We start from the raw sequence: 17,271 nt of genomic DNA on the forward strand, positions 1-17,271 counted from the left end.
CAGATGTCCATCCATGCCCTCACATCCCATCTCTTCCACATGACTGCTGTTGAATCCACACAGCACACAGCACCTGAGTCTGAGTCTGCCAGCCTCCGGAAGCCTCCGCACCGCATTTGATGTAGTCCTCTAAGCTTAAGTAACAGCATGGGGGATTCCATGATCTCAAATTCAGGTTTACCTGGGGATAGGATACTTATGGAGGTTTTATTCCATATTCCATGTCCTAAAGTCTATCTAATATAGACCAGCAGTGAGAGAGGGGCTGGAACAGGGACTGGAGGGGCACAGCGGCGCAGCAGCAGTGCTGTAGTGCTGTGTGTGGCCGACCAGGGCTGTGCTTGGGTTCATCATCACAGATTTAGCTCTGATCCTTCATGCAAGCCCCACACGCAACGCACCACGGCTGCTACAACGCACCAGGCTTATGTTTTTCCTCAACATGTTAATGGGGAGTCAGATGGCTGAGCGGTTAGGGAATCGGGCTAGTAATCTGAAGGTTGCCGGTTCGATTCCCCGCCAGGACCAATGACGTTGTGTCCTTGGGCAAGGCACTTCACCCTACTTGCCTCGGGGGAATGTCCCTGTACTTACTTTAAGTCGCTCTGGATAAGAGCGTCTGCTAAATGACTAAATATAAATATATAATGGAACAGATTCCCTCACACCAGAGGCTAAGACACCAGTGCAAAGTATTTATGGTGGTACAGGACTATGGCTTTTGAGAGGTAATAATCGTGATACACATATTGTGCTGCCAATTATGGATGTGTTGCCAGGAAAGCAATCGTTTTATATGTAGATTGGAGAAGGATTCTAATTGATTTATTCATCTTCAATTTAATCACAACTTGTTCTAATAACAACTTGTAGGACACTCAAGAAATTGTGTGTGCTAAACACAATTAGGCCCAAGGTCATAGTTTAATGAAATTGTTATTTGGTACTTCATGGAATCTCCTCCTATTTAGGGGCACTGTCAACACTGTCTAAACAAATGATGTATTAATTCGGCGTATGCGTTATGGGTCAGCTGCATTGGGAGGTGGTTATGTAAAAACTTGTTTTTTGTACACCAGCGCCTCGACTCTGCCTCGGGAGGAAAGAAGAGTCTAAATCCAGGATCCTCTGTTCCCGACACAGGAAGTTTAGTCTGGGAATCAACAACTCCATTTAAAGCCTCGGCTTTGGAATGAAGGAGAGGGACATATCCCTGATCACAAGTGCCCGTTTAAACAGAGGAGATTGCCAATATAAATAGTGGAGGAAGAGAGGTGGAGGAAACGATGTCTCCCCCTAAACGGTCCAGTGCCTGCATCACTAAACGGAATCACAGGCAGATCGAAGGAGGACCGTGGATGTTTTGAGCCGAATGGGTGGGGAGACTGTCAGCCTGTGTCGGTGCGTGGGTGGCGGTGCTACTGGCATCCTCAATCTGCACTGTTTACATAGCCTTGCTGTTCGACTACACGAAGCCAAGCATGGGTAGGACCCATTCTAATAAGCCTCCATAACTTTGATGTTTGTGGGCTCAACCTTGATGTGTAGAGGACACACACACAGACACGCATACACACGCAGACAGATAGATTTGAGAAAGCCCAGCAAATATTTGCAGCGCTTTCTAAAGATCCGCATATTCATGATTAATTCAGCTCTTTCTGAAATAATTTCAATGGATTTATGTATACAGGATGTCAACAACAACATCTACTAAAAGCCATACTGTGCACGTTTGCAATTAATTAATTCATTTAGCCTCTGTTTAGGCATGGCATTCTGTTTGTCTGTTTTTACCTTGTCATGAAATATGTAGGACAGGAGCTTAGCACGTAAGTATGGCTGCTGTGCAGTGACGCACAGTGTGTCCTCTGATTGGCTACTCTCCTCTTCCCCCACTCCTCTGTTTCTCATCTCCTCGTGACAGGGACCGAGGCAGCCAACATCCTCAATATTCTGTAAGACTCTAAAGGTGAGAGTTTTCACAATGTCTTGCATTGACCTTTACAGGCACACTCCTTTCTGAGGAGAGGAAAGACAATCAAAATACACGATTTGGATTTATTGCTTCAGAGCAGCAGCTAATCCAATCTCGTAAGATTGACTTCCCTCTCTGGCTGCCTAGAGAAAGCTGTGCCACACACATGAACGAGGTCCCCAGGTGTCAAACTGTCCGAATGAGGGACGTATTTTCAGAATCAGCGGAGCACCATTTTCCTCCGAGCTGACGTCCTAACACTTGCACGTGGCTATTTATAACTGCGGTGTGTATGCAGTAGGCATGTTTCCCCTTTGAATCTGCTCTTGGGTGTTGGATGAATGTCATTAAGGAAGCAAACAGCAGAGAGACAGGCTTTTCCCAGCAGTGCTAAAGACGCTGCCTCTGTTGCCTCGGAGCCAGTATGTGTGAGAGAGCGCTGAGAAGCAGGGATTAGGGTATTTGCTTTTCAGAAGAAGGACTGTGTTGTGAAATTGTAACTGGGGAAAGAGGTATATCTGCAAAACAAATTCTCATGGTTGGTAGTTTGATCTTCTGCCTCATCCAAGGTTAATTTCACCTACAGACAATCAATACTGCGGTCAATCCCGTCCATTTGTATAGCTTAAATAGTGCGTGTGGATCCCACCCACGGCTAAATTACCAATGCTCAGAAAAACCTAGGGCTTGTTTATCTTTCATGGGTTTGCATGTGTAGGGGGTGGTTGCAATGGTAACAACAGGAACAAACAGTGAAGTACACAAGCCTGGGCTGTTGGGGGACTAGTGGAAGTGAACCTCCCAGAGGGTCTGGCTTACAGGTACACAGAGGAAACAGAACAGAATGCCGTAGCACCAAGGAGGAGGAGGTGCATGTTGTCAGCCGTGCACAAATATAGCTGTCCTCACGACCTGCCTCTGTTCCTTTCTTCTCCACTCGTCTCCTTTCCTTTCCTCGCTTCCCCTTTCCTCCCATCTCCTCTCTTCTTTCTGCCTGAGCCGTAGCCAAGCAGTCTGATTCTCCCACCACGATTTTCCACTTGGCCGTTCCCCCCGAAGCAACGCATGTGACTGCGGTAAACAAGAAGGGGCTAGAGGATGACCATATCCCTCACACCACTCCTCACTGTTCCGGACTCCCGACACAAATGGATGGAACCCCCCCAGCGGGCGGTATTCCCCCCCCCCCACCCCACCCTTGTAACCACCATCCAACCCCCCCCCCCCCATTCATCACCATCGATAGTGGATGGAGGTCACCCTGAAAAGGGTGTGTGTGCAGGGGGGGGGGGTTGGATGGTGGTTACAATGGGGGTGGGGGGTGGGGGGGGGGAATACCGCTGGAGCATCAGAGAGGAGGGGTGTTTCCCTCCATCCTCACTGTCTTGTGCGCGCTCTCCGGAAACCCCTCCACTGGCTGCGGTACGACAGAGACACGTAGCCGGTGAGGTAGTCGACAACGAGGGAGGAGAGAAAGAGAGGAGAGGAGAGGGGGGAGGGGAACAGCCAGTGAGCAGGCGTGTGTGTGTGAGTGAGAGGGAAAGAGGAAAGGCAGAGTGAGTGAGTGAGTGAGAGAGCGAGAGAGCGAGAGAGCGAGAGAGAGAGAGAGAGAGAGAGAGAGAGAGAGAGAGAGAGAGAGAGAGAGAGAGAGAGAGAGAGAGAGAGAGAGAGAGAGAGAGAGGAAACAAGGCAGAGGGAGAGCATCTCACGCTGGCATTCAGGCTGCTGTAGCTGAGGCGGACAGGCAGAGCAGGGGGACAGTCATCTCTACCTCACCCTGGGGAAGCAGTTTCACTCGCGCGCACACACACACACACTCTCTCTCTCTCCTGAGGAGTCGCAGGGAAAGCTTGGGAGGAGGGGACACGCACACGCCTCGCTTGGCTGCCGCTCCGAGAGTCGAGAACCTCCAGCCTCGCAGCCCTTCCTCCGCCTGTGGACAGATTCACCAGCGGAAGCACACCGGAGACCGGGCGCCCTCGTCCTCTTCAGATCCGTCCGAGCGCACGCCGCCGCCCACCAACCGCCGCCATGAACTTCCTGCGACGCCGCCTCTCCGACAGCAGCTTCATCGCCAATCTTCCCAACGGCTACATGACGGACCTTCAGAGGCCCGACCCTCCGCCTCCCCCTCCCCCCACGGCCACGGCCCCCGCCGGCCCCGGCCCTGCCACGGCGCCGGGCCCGGCCACCCCCACGACGCCCTCCATCTCCCCGGCCCCGGAGCGCCGGCCCCAGCCCGTCCAGTCGGCGGGCTCTGGCTTCTTCAGCTCCATCACCAACGTGGTGAAGCAGACGGCAGCCTCGGCCGGCCTGGTGGAGCAGACGGCCGTTCCCGCCGCCGCGTCCAAGAAGTTCAAGATCCTGCTGGTGATCGACGAGCCGCAGCACGAGTGGTGAGTGCTCCTGATTGGACCCCGAGTGCAATCAGCGGTGTGACTGTGATTGGCGGGGGCCCTGCGGTTAGGGTTGGATGGTGGGCTGCAGGTTGCGTGGCTTGTGGGGCCGGGGGAAGGTTTGGGTTCAGGCAGGTTGGAGGGAGATCCGTCGAAGAGCAATGTTTTCACGTGCGCGATGATGTCAGTGAATCTTGATCTCAGATGTGCATCCAACCCCACACATGCTCTAGTGCCACATACCGTGTTTACTGATATTCTCTTTCCAACGCTGCCCACTGTAGCTATATTTATGCATGTGGAACAGGATATTCCTCTAGGGTTCAATATTACACATCCACTCGCCCCTTCAACACATCCACCGTGTTGGGGTTGTTGCTCAGTTCACTACCACCATTTCAGCAATTTCAAAGAGTGCCGTCGTCAGATCATCAAATGAAGTTCTCCAGCATGTGCAGGAAAAGGGTGAATGGTGGTGACTGGCTCTGGAATAATTCATGTGGTGGTACTATCACCATAGTGACTGCACAACGTGACAGCCTCCGTGAGCCACATTCGAGGATTAAGTGTAGAGTATGTGCCGGTGATCATGTCCTTTGATGTTATTTTATATCATCACTGCCGGTGTTGACGAGACTTGTTTTTTCCAGCCCCATGACTCTGTGTGGTGTGGTGGCCTGTTAGGAAGACCTGGAGTGTGGTTTGATGGGGAAATGCTTTGGATGAGCGTGTGGCGGCTTTCTTGTAATGGTGCTGTCAGGACCATTCAATTGTTCCAATCCAGATTTTGATGACTACAGCGCATCTTGGTTGCAGGACCGCCGTTGTCAGACAAGGGACGCTGTTGTGATCAGCCGTGACAGTAAGGATGAGTCCATCAATCCAAAAACAAGCCCAGTCACATGACTGAGGATGCGGCCATCCTCGTGCTGTCCTGTCCACTGAGCGTCTCTGCTTCGGCCCCAGGTTCAGGTTCTTTGTAGCTATTGATGGGTTCTATTAAGATCAATAGACCAGAGTCTATACTCAGGTATTATTGTGAACCATTCAATGACCCATGACCCATTCAACACACAGTCATTCTGGACAGAACATGCTAGAAGAATGACATTGGACCCACATGGGCCCACAATAACAGTTCTACTGTGAGCATTTATAACAAGTTGACTAAATAAAATGACCCACCTAAATGTCTGTTTGGTAGTTTGTAGTTGTAGTGGACAAAAATAGATGTGGCCCCTTCAATCAATTAAGAGAAAAAGAAAATTTGGTTCATCGTTTGCTCAGTAGACTTTTCAATTCCACTCTCCAAACATTAGCATCTCGCTTGCTTTGAGTCAATTAAAGCTCAGGGCACGTTCTCCACGTTATAGCTACACACCCATGACTAGTTTCATCCCTCACTGCCAGAGGACCTTTGCGCATTCATGGTGGCTCCAGAAATGTAATTAAAGTAACACATTTACCATAGTTGAACTGAATGCAATTATGACATACTATGTACACCTGCATTTATATCTGAACCAAAATTCCAACGCGTAACATCAACGTCACCAAGACAGTGTGGCCAAGAAACCCTCTAGAATGTTAGAAAACAACGCAGTATCAAGAAAACAACATGAATATTTCATTTATTTCGGGAAAACTCTGCAGGGTTGCAGCCTTGCAGGGTCCTACACATCCCACTAAATGCTATTGATTTCCCATTGAGTGAGGAATGGGACAGAGCTCTCAATAAAATGAACCAGAGAAGAAAAATCTCCATTGTGATTCTCTGTATCGATTGAGTTTAGCCTTCAGCAATAATAATAATAATGTTAGTCACCCCCCCCCCCCCCCCCCATCGCCCCCCCCCCATATATACACACACACAAAAAGTCCAACTGCCAATGCCATTGACATTTTCTTTGAGAGACGGTTTGGACGCGGCTGACCCATCATAGTACAGAAGGATGGTATCGGTAGTGGCAGCTTCAAACCTGCCAATCAATAACACGGGGTCTGGAGACAGCGTCCAGGCTGATTTGTATGCGTGACAGGTTGATGTGAACCCAGAGTGGGTTACAACAGCAAGCCGGTATCAGTCACTCTCCTGTCACTCATCTCCCTGGCTCATCTCCTCGGGTCTTCATTGGCAAGTAGTAAACCTGTTTATTACTGGGTATCTACAGCATGTGTGGAAGCCAGGTGAAACACATCAAGTAGATGGGAGAGAGGACACTATTAGATGTAAAACGTTGCCTGCTTAATGTGTGATAGCCCAGGATCTGTGGTGCTGCACAGAGTCTTGAGTGTATGAGTGCCCCTGGTGAACATTGCATGGCTATAAAAGCAGCAGTCAGATGCACATTACAGCTGCTCTCAGCCCAACACTTACTTCCTAAACTCCTGAAAATATATGCACTCACAGATGTAACTGCAAAATGGGCGCCCGGGGATTGAGGCTATCAGGACGCTGCACAACATGAGGGTTATGTAACCGGGGCTATCGACAGAGACCAAATCCTCCAGGCTCTCCAAGGTGGAAGCGAGGGAGCGCCGGGGGATGAGGGGAGATTTGGATATGTCCCCTGTCTCTCCTTCTCCCTCTCTTCTGGTTCGTCACCTTGGGTGTCCCATCGTAGTGTCTCTGGAGGGGAAGCAGGAGCGAGCCCAGGCTCGTCCGTGATGAAGTAATGAAAAAGGACGTGGTGATTCATCACGTTCACCCCTGAGGGACTCATCTGGGATCTCTCTCTCTCTCTGTTTTGGTGTGCGCTTGAATGAGAGAGAGACACAGAGAGAAAGGGAGGAAAAAGAATAAATACGCTCGTGCTTTTTGACAGCAGTGTCGCACAGCTCAGTGTCTAGTGGCAGCCAGTGTGAATGTGGATCTTGTCTCAGTCATCACCAGTGCTATCACCTCCACAACAACCATTACTTTTACTGGGCATTCGAATGGATGTTCTAAAGGAGCTTTTCCGACCGGTACAAATGATACCACCACCCCGATTAATCCTTTTTCTTCTTCTCACTTTGTTGCAAAGGATTGAAAAAGCACACCCCGGTTATAAATAAGCGAGAGGTAAAAAGCCTTCTGTACAATGCAGCCAAGCAGCCTTCAGCATCCCTCTTTCATCCTATTAAAGTCGAGATTCAATCAACAGTTCCTACTGCCAGTCAACCTTGTGCCGTCCGATATTTATTACACCACAATGACTGATTTATGGGCGACAGAACAACAACCCAGCAAATTAGACACGGTGGAGAAATGAGCAGGGAAAATGTCACGCACAGCAGAAATATGATTTGTGACGACAAAACAATCATGATTATTATTTATTGTCAAGAGGGGAAACTTGAAATAGATCAAGACGTTAATCATAACAATCATCTGTTACCGAACCGCGCGCAGAAACTGAGAATTTAAAACTGGCAGGGGCCTGGAACCACAAATAATAATAATAATAAGACTTTATTTATATAGCACATTTCTTACAAGAATTGCGGCTCAAGGTGCTTTACATAAAATCAATAAAAACAATAACACAAGTAATAAAAGTAAATCACATACTGTCAGCTATCTCAACTAGCCTAAGACAACAGGTGGAGCGTGCTGCATTACCTACAGTATCTACAGCTCACGGCTTAACAGTCAGCTTGTGATTAGCACGTGTTGTCAGTCCATCTCAGCGAGGCTGGCTTCTCTCTCTGAGCGCTCCTCGAACACGGTCACACCTCCGACTGAGAGAGCCTATTTCCGTTCCCCCGTCCCCCCGCCCCCCCGTCCCCCCGCCCCCTCATCCCCACTGCCATGCCCGGAGAAGGCTCCTCCTGAACCATCTCACCCCAGATAAGACATCTGATGTTGCTACAACACGTCGAGTGACAAAGTGGCACACTGCTGTCAATAATCCACGTTTAGCTTGTGTTTACACTGCATGGCACAGCTGGTGAAATTCATAAATGTCACCAGTTAATGAAAGTTCCTGATTTCTCAGTTACTTATTTCCATTTCATGAAGCAGATTTCCTATTAGTTGCAGTTCAGGGGGGGCATATTTAAATTAAAGAAAAGGGTAAAGCCATATGAACATGTCTCCAGGAGATATAAGGAGGTGTGATTATCAGTGTTTATCTTTGTAATAGCTTTGTCTCACCAACTGATTAAAAGCCAGTGCTGGCAGTTTTCCCCCTTTAAGATGGTCCTAATTGATATTGCATGCTCTGAAAGCAAGTTGGCAGTTTCCATCTTGTTTAGTTTACGGGCAGAAGACTCCTTACAGTGCCTGGGCATTGCAGCCAAACACAATACACATCTTAAACTAATGGCCACACTGCAAGCCAATCAGCAGGAAAGTGCTCAAAGACTCAGCTGATAATCTACATACACCATCAGCTTTACCAAATTGTCGACAACAGCTTGCTGACAGCAAAAAGATGTGCGGTATGCTTAATTTGAAAAATACCAGATGGCCAAATATCTAATTGGTTTCAGCATGCAGTATTTTGTGACGGTCAAGGAAAAGGTCCGTTATCATCGCGGTTGCGTTGAACAGAGCAGATCAATATCCTGTCATCACCACGTTGCTTTCAGGTAATTCATTTCCTGGCAGAATGACCTTTTAACATGTTGGAGGCCACAGCCAGCATTGTGACTTTTTCCCTCTCTTTCTTCCTCAGTCTACTGATGCGGAATAAGGAGGCAATGACAGGTTGAGAGGCTGAAAAGGCTCCCTTCTGTACACTGCCCTCCATCTGGACATTTTGTACACAAGTATTAATGGCAGCGAGAGACGGTATTAAGTGTAGCCCGCAAACGTGAATTTATTTCGCATTGCCATGGCAACACCTGTTCATCTCTTATCTCGGGGTGTGATATTTGGCATGCTAGTAGACAGGATTTTGAACGCCTGTCTGGTGCTTGCACCTTGTGGACCTTTTGAAATGAACACTGACGTCATGTTCAACCTGGACCTAAAATGTACACACCACGTTGACAAACGGTCCGCACAAGAAAGGCACAAGGGTGTTACGTAATCAAACTCAGTTGGGTTGGGACAGATAGTATCACGTGTTGCGCCCGGTTCGCACACATCACCTGTGAATCAAGTTATCTCGGTTATTCCTCTATTGACATTGTCAGAGCCCTAAAGACCCCATCTCTGACGGCAGTGTTCTCCAAGCAGAACCCTTCCCCTAGAACCCAGTCTCACTGGGCCTCTGGCTCATCAGGCTCGTCATCGCTTGACTTGTCTGACGCTCCACAGGCCCTCCGGCTGACAGGTGTGGTGGAGCGGTTCTTGTGACGCACCAACGGTTATCCATCCACCATTGGTGATCACCGATTAGAGTGTTGTATTCACAATGTCACCATGCTTGATGGGAATTTTATAATTTCAGGCTTGTTAAAACAATTTCCGTCATGGTCAGAACAATATAAAGAGGAACACTATTAGGATCTCCAAAGTAAACTTCAGCAAGGTGGTTAGACGTGACTAATCCAGATTTGTGTGAAGTGGTTCATTTCTGTTATGTAGATGGAGTGATTTACTGTTAATCAGTGATGATAAGCTTCTGTGAAAATAATTAGGCACAATGGTGGCAGGCCCTTAAAAGCTTTTTACTGTGTAAAAGTGATTGTTGAGTAGTGTAATTAGTTTTGTGAACATGTTGAGGTGCAGTCAGGGTAGCTTGGAGATTTTTCATTTATGCATACGGAAATGGCCCTTTCCACTGTTAGAGAGCAGAACAAAGAGATTGCGTTTGAGAAGGCTCAAATGTTAACTTGTTCCTCTCTAGACAACCTGGAAGCAGGAAATTGCTGCCACTGCAAATCAAATATGCCTGAGATAGTCAGTTACGAAAATTGTTCTACAGATGCTAACTGCATATGTGCATCCGAGTACATACTGTATTGAACACCTGTGGATCTTTCTCTGACAATCTAAAATAGTTTTCTGCTCAATTATTCACTCTTAATGGACACATGCATACAGTGCGATGTTGTTTTCATGATTCTGCCTTCTGATGACATCGAAAAGCTTTATTGAAAAGGGAAGAACCAACAAATGAATCAAAAAATATTGACAAACGCAGCCCTGTCCAACCCATCCGTTTATTTTCAACCATCTTCACATGTCGAGTTCTCCTCTCCTCTGACCTCAACGAGCTTCTTAGCGTCACATGAATTAACATTCAACTCAAAGTGTAGTTCATCCTCATTAGATACAATTAGGGTTAGTCATTTAGCAGACGCTCTTATCCAGAGCGACTTACAGTAAGTACAGGGACATTCCCCCCAAGGCAAGTAGGGTGAAGTGCCTTGTCCAAGGACACAACGTCATTTTGCACAGCCAGGAATCGAACCGGTAACCTTCAGATTACGAGCCCGACTCCATAACCGCTCAGCCACCTGACTACCTACGAGATACGAAGAGTCTGTAGTCTGTGTTTTCTCTGTGAAACAAACAAATTGAATTAGTTTTCAATTGCAGGCAGCTAAGTGAACATGCTGTCCAGGAGCACTAGGTAGCCTTCATTAGTATCTTAAGCATATGGCGCTGAGTCATGCCTTTGAAAGAGGCTACAGTAGCTGGCTGGTCATAGTGGTAGGTGTGGGTGTGCTGCTTAGCAAAGCAGTATCTCTGCCCACTTCTTATGGACTAAGTAGAATTGCCTGGCAACGTTTCAATACACAAAGCCTCCGAACAATACCCCATGTAATCATCTCATCCTACAAGAGTTAGACGGTAAAATGAATCTCCATCGTAAACATGCATGATTAAACCACGGGGTACAATAAACAATGCTCATTCAGGTCTTCATGTTGACAGTATTATTTAAAATGGGTTTTGAGACAGTGGCAGGAACATCTGCAAGTGCTGCAGTGCGCTGTTTAGCAATGTCCTTACAGCACATTTACATTCCACTGGAACTAAAAGGAATGATTTTAACACCACTTGACACAGAAAAGGACATGCACAAACACCACCCAAGCACCACCTCTCGATAAACATTCTGCTTAAAAGAATCGTGAGAAAATGACTATCCACGCCTTGCCGAGAACATTTATTTAAATGTGGAGCACTGAAAGCACAATTCATTTCTCGTGCTGTAAACCCAAACACTCACTGAACGTGTGACACAATGTGTCTGGGACTAGTTCTTCACACATCGGAGTTTACAGACGAACAGCTCTATCCATTTTCGTCCCCCCCGCATTTTTATTTAGCCCCAACCGATGGGGAATCGTGTTCATAAGTTCACAAATGACTAACGGCTTTCCTCCTGCATTCATGTCTGCAAATGAAATCAATGGCTGGTAATTGATCTTGATCTCTGTTCAACACAGGCATCTCTATTTGGATAAATGCTGCCAGACCACAAACACTAACAGAGTTAGTGCCGCTGTTGTCGCCCCAACTTGACTACGTGGCTGCTCTTTGCTGATAAGCACGTTGTGGGTGTGCTCAAATTGGTGGCGTGAAATGGCACTGTTATGCAGGGAGCTCCCATCAATCTCTACAGGGCGCACACACAAATGCACGTGCGCGCACACACACACAAACGTTTGCGAGTGCACACACCAGTACACAGCCATCCATCACCCCCACACATCACTCAGGGACTCACATGCCACTTCCAACCAAGCACTAAAACCAAAACTGGCGGTAGACCTCAGAGGCCAGCGTGCGTATCCCGTCACCACAACCGTGGCCGAGTCGTGACTCGCTCTCTGCTGTGCTGAGCTCCGACAGTAAATCACAGTCCTTAGTCCTGCGCAGGGCACAAAGGTGTAGGCTGGGACATTTTATCTTACCCCAGACGCCTCTACACAGGTCCTCAGGGGAAGTCTGGGGCCCCTGGCACCTGCCCCCCCCCCCCTCACCCGAGCCCTTGTCTTCGCTTCATTGACCATTGCCTCAGTAAGACACTGGGCTCGAAATATCGTCCTCTCTCCTCTCCTCTGGCAAAGGGGCACTGCTGCGGCTGTGATGAAGCGCAGCGATAAACGACAGAAATAGAGCTTGGCTCTGGAAAAGTCGTTCTCCTCCTTCCCCAGGGCGACTCCCACTTCTCGGCCCCGGGGCCAGGGGAAACGACATCGTGATTCAGGGAGAGACGGCTATACTTCAGTCCCAGAGGTTTACTTAGGTTTACTGTTATTTACATTGCTTCAATGGCAAAGGGGCTTTTATCATTTGAAGCCGATGCATTACAACCGCTACTGTAGAACTGTTGAAATCTGTGAGCAGCAGGGACCGAGACTGGTTCAAACCAGATGGCTGAAAACCATGTTTAGATGCTGTGATGGGTTTCCATCAGGACATGGTACAGGACAAGGATATAAACCTGTCCACGGAACTGATATCCATGTGATAACGCCAGTGAATCTAATTCCCTCATTAAGTCCTGAGTAGAGACAAACACAATTAGGATTTGGGGCTTTTGAGCTCTTGAGTCTGCAGGCTGAATAATTACAGACATGTGGTGGGGAGGGCCCCCGCCCCCCCGCCCTGCCTGTGATGTCACCGAGACCCGAGCCTGATGGGAAGTGAAAAGAGGGTAGGATGTCTGCAGGGTTGCGCGGACGGGCGCGCAGAGTCATGTGCCCGTCAAGTGTCGGTGTGGCGCGCGGCGGCGGCGGCGGCGGAGGCCACTGATCCGAGGACATGCGCTTCCTCTGCGGCCGGAGCAGAGCAAGCACGTGATCACCAGAGGGCACGACACTCCACCAATGGCAGGATGCTATCAGAGACGTCTGGAAGAGACCGAAAGCGGAGCGGTGAGGGAGAACGAGAAAGGCGAGGAAAGACAGAGAGGGTGCGGGAGGCGGCGGGAGGGGGAGGAGGAGGAGGAAGAACGTTTGGAGAAGAGCAAGAAGGAGATGGAGAGAGACAGGAGGAGGAGAGAACGCTGCAGCAGACGGACGCCATGATTGGGATTGTTTAGAGGGAACAGAGAGAAGGGAACGACACGTCTTCAGTCACCATGACACCATGGGGCATCGCTGTAGCAGATCCCATTACAAGCTGCATGCAGATTACCCCTTAATAGACGTGCTCCACGTTTATCTAATAACACGGCCTGGGAGGGAAGGGGTTTGGGTAAACATATCTTCCTCTCAGTGGGTGTCTCTGCCTGTGATCTGCTGAGCTTGGCTGGCCTGCAGCATCTTTCTGTAATAACCTTATGGACTATTAGGTCTAGAGATGAGCTCTCCACGTCCATCTGTGGCGTGTGACAGAAAGAGAGCATTGTTGGTGCACATCGCCAACCTGATCTGAATCATTTTAGAAGCAAATGGTTTTCCACACACTGATGTAATTGACCAAGCTGTCCACCAGTGACTTTTAACGTTGCATTTTCGACACTTTCCTGTGGCGTAAACGGGGAATCGTAGATGGTGAAGTAGCCGAATAAGGTACATTTAAGGCACTGAGGGGTACTTTGTAAGAACAACCAAACACAAAGCCCAATGCTGGTTGTTCACTGGCCTTTCTTGACCCCCCCCGTGCACTTACCAAAAATGACGCATATTTAACATCCCCCTAAACGCTGCGTGGTGGAATTCATCCGCATGCTGTTGGAGGGAAACTTCTCTCATCCTCGTTCTCTGTGGGTGTCTGCGTAAGAGCCCCTCGCCATCTCCCGGGCTCTGCATTAGCATGGCTGCACAGCCACCGAATGCATCCTAATTACTGTCACAGAATGCCAGGGATCAGAGCAGAGCTGTCTTCCTGGGAAACCACACAATATCCAACAGCTCCGCAGGATACGAGTAATGAGCATCAGTGAACCGTACACAGAGGCTAGTCCCTTCTGCATAGTGACCCGTCTGCAGAACGATGCAGTACAATGTCTGAGAGGGGGTTGAAAAAGCTTGCAGCTCCCCGACTGTCTGCATAGCTAAACACGGCAATCTTCTGCTGTGTGGTTGGCTTGTGGTGATCAATGGAGGTCCATGAGAGGGCCATCATGTGTTAACCCCAATAAATGCTCATGTCACTTTTCATTCCTCTGGCTTTGAAATATTACAGCAATTAACCAGCAGAGTATTGTAAGGCTGCTGGAAGCATAGGGATAGATGAATTGCATGCTGTTTGGTATGATAGAAAAAAGGTAAATATTCTGTAGCTAGTCATTCTTCAGATTCAAGGACGCTTTCAGCAAAGGTTGTCTCCTCCCACCCTTGCCAAAGCCGTAACTCTACAAACACCCCGTACACACCCAGAGACCTCTGCAATTGACACTCACTTCTATTTTCTTGTTCACTGGCTTGAACCATGGCAGGGAGTCCCTGTTTCCTGTTGAAGTACTCCTTGGAGTGAGCGACTGAGGGAAATACAGCCACGAAACTGTTGTTGTATTGGGCACCCATGTCTATCACATCACGCCGTGTTGGTGTTGATAAGTTGTGTCATGCCATAGATCCACGTAGGCGTACTGAAGCTTGAGGTTTCCAGCACCTCATCAGATCTGTGCTCCTCTGTCACGGCGGAAGCTCTCCTCTATGACGCAAGCTGCTTTTTCCAAATTACTTCAAAAGCCGCTGTGCGTTTTTCTTTCTGACAACTAATGGCCTTTGTGATCGTGAATCCTCTCCTTAGGCAAGCTGCCATCTGGCGGCTCACAGAGTTCTCATCCTATCTTTGTAAAGTTTAATTTATTACACCCACCCAGTGTCACAACTAAGGGGTGAACGGGGTTCAGAAGAACTGCAGGGAAAGCAGAAAGAATGAGGCAAACGTTGATGGGCAGATACTAGCCCTACTGTGAGACTGCTGACAATGCAGTGGCGACATTTTATCACAAGGTCCCTTGTCGTCATTTGTCATTAACTTTTTATGACAGTTCTCCTGTCAAATCCTTTTTTTTTTTACCATTATTAGAGACAAACACAAGCAGTGAACTCTTGCATTTTAGCACCAGCCTCCACAGTACCCAGCTGAAAGTACAGCAAGGTTTTGTTGAACATCCTTAGCCTGTGCCTCTGTAACAGTCAGGATGGAGACATACAAGCTCAGCTGCTGGATCAAAGCAGAGTGACACAAAGTGACTAAGAAAAGCTAAGGTCATGGTTTCTGCTCCAGGCAGGTCTGGTCTGAATCACTCACAAACACACATTAGATACAGAACAACTGCAGCGGCTATATTTGGAAACAGATACAAGCAAACTTTATTTATCGACGTAAAATGTTCTACTACAAATATGAACCTGTTTTAAGCAATGTTGTCTAACTGCCACCTGGTGTTGCTGGATCGTGAAGCTTTGGATGTCCACTTGATACTAGCCCTGTGGGGCGGTGTCAGGCAGACCGAGTCAGAGGGTGAGGACACTGGAATCAAGTCTGTCAGACGAGTGGAGGATTAGAAAGAAAAATCTATTCATTTTCCGAAATAATTGGACAGCGCACCAGCTGATAAGAGATTCGGCATCTCACTTTAGCAGCTCAGATAGGCTTCCTGGCAAGGGCGTAGAAACCATTACTGCATATCACAGATGGAAGTAGACTATGATCGATGATCTAGTTATGGAAAGACTAGCTGGGAATATTCAACTGGTAGAGAGAAAAAACATCTCCCCTAATTTAGAATTGATTAGTCTTCCTGTAATGTGAGTCTCAATGTAACAACTGGATCAAATGCAAAGTTGATTGAGACATCTGCATGCTGTAGTTGGTGGAAGACTTTAGGACCCAGGAGAAAGGGCTGCCTTCCTTCCAGCTAAATGATCATATCATTCTACAGCCCTCCTTGATAGATGTGTCCTGCACTTTGAGCAGGCAGCTATGTAACCTCACCTTTCTGTAATCCCAGGCAGACAGAAATGAATGGACACTAGGGCCTAAATGTAGCCTAATGTAGGTTTGCCAGCTTGTTGCTTAAACCAAATCACTGCACTGCTGCATGTAGGCAGACTGATGATATTATATTAGGTTACATTAGGTTATATTTCCAGAGAAAATTCATCAGAATCATAATTAATACTAAACCACACAATTGGCTTTTTTCAATGAATTCCCTCATTTTCCCCAGAGTATTTGAAACTGCATTTCTTTAGACACATTTCCAACCTAACCCGTTATTCAAAATGTAAAAGCCAATGCTCTCTTCAGATCGCTTATGTTCCGTTTGCAGCTATAGTGTTAGTGTCCATCGAGTGAATTACAACAAAGCTGACGTTCGATGCAGTGTCAGCTCTACTCAGTGACAGTGACAGTCTCCTACTCTGGTAAATTACACACAGCAGCAGACAGAGAAGAAGAGAGAGCTCTTCAACCATGGAATAAACGACAAAGCTGTCACAGTAAGCCGACAAGATAAAAATAAATGCTTGGTGGATCTCACTGGTAGGATTGAACCATTCTGTTTACTTATACTAAAAATGTGTAAAAAAGGTTGGAGCATCTCCTGTAGGCTGTGTAGTCAGTCTTTTGTGGTAGCGCTTGGTCAGGATTTTCACCTAAATCCCATCGCTAACATCTCTGCCATTTCAAATCTGAAGCCCTTTAGTACATTGATGTATCTTGCCACATCCACAAATCTGTCGGTGAGTGTTCAAGTTGCAAACATACCCAACGGCATTGAATTAATTTCACTACTCAGCTACTCATGTAAACACATTCTTGGTTATTCTTTTTGAGTTCTTCATTTTGAATCTTTTCCCAGCCCCTTAACTTATCAAACATAAAATAGGCAACCAATAAAGAGCTGAGACATGTCAAATGGTCTGGAGAGCTGTAGCAAGTGAGCTGTTTGTGTGTATGTCATGCTGGCCCAAGCTGATAGAACAGCTGAACTTCCCACAGTCTTCCCCCCCCCCCCCCCCCCTCTCCATCTCTCATCTCATTCGCTTGATTTGTTTAGATCACAAAGGGAATTGCATAAATTAGTCTCGTAAATCAGGTGCCCA

General features: G+C 47.7%; 1 protein-coding gene across 1 annotated transcript in view; it reads left to right on the forward strand.

Moving 5' to 3' along the window:
- Positions 1-3,881: 3,881 nt before the first annotated feature.
- The window catches only part of syn2b (synapsin IIb), a 36,662-nt gene continuing 23,272 nt past the window's right edge, over positions 3,882-17,271 (forward strand). Inside the window, exon 1 of the mRNA XM_067245608.1 lies at positions 3,882-4,374. Coding sequence (XP_067101709.1) covers positions 4,010-4,374 — 365 coding nt within the window. The 5' untranslated portion in view covers positions 3,882-4,009. The remainder of the gene's footprint in view (positions 4,375-17,271) is intronic.

Source organism: Osmerus mordax, chromosome 1, assembly GCF_038355195.1.
Source record: "Osmerus mordax isolate fOsmMor3 chromosome 1, fOsmMor3.pri, whole genome shotgun sequence".
Taxonomy (NCBI): domain Eukaryota; kingdom Metazoa; phylum Chordata; class Actinopteri; order Osmeriformes; family Osmeridae; genus Osmerus; species Osmerus mordax.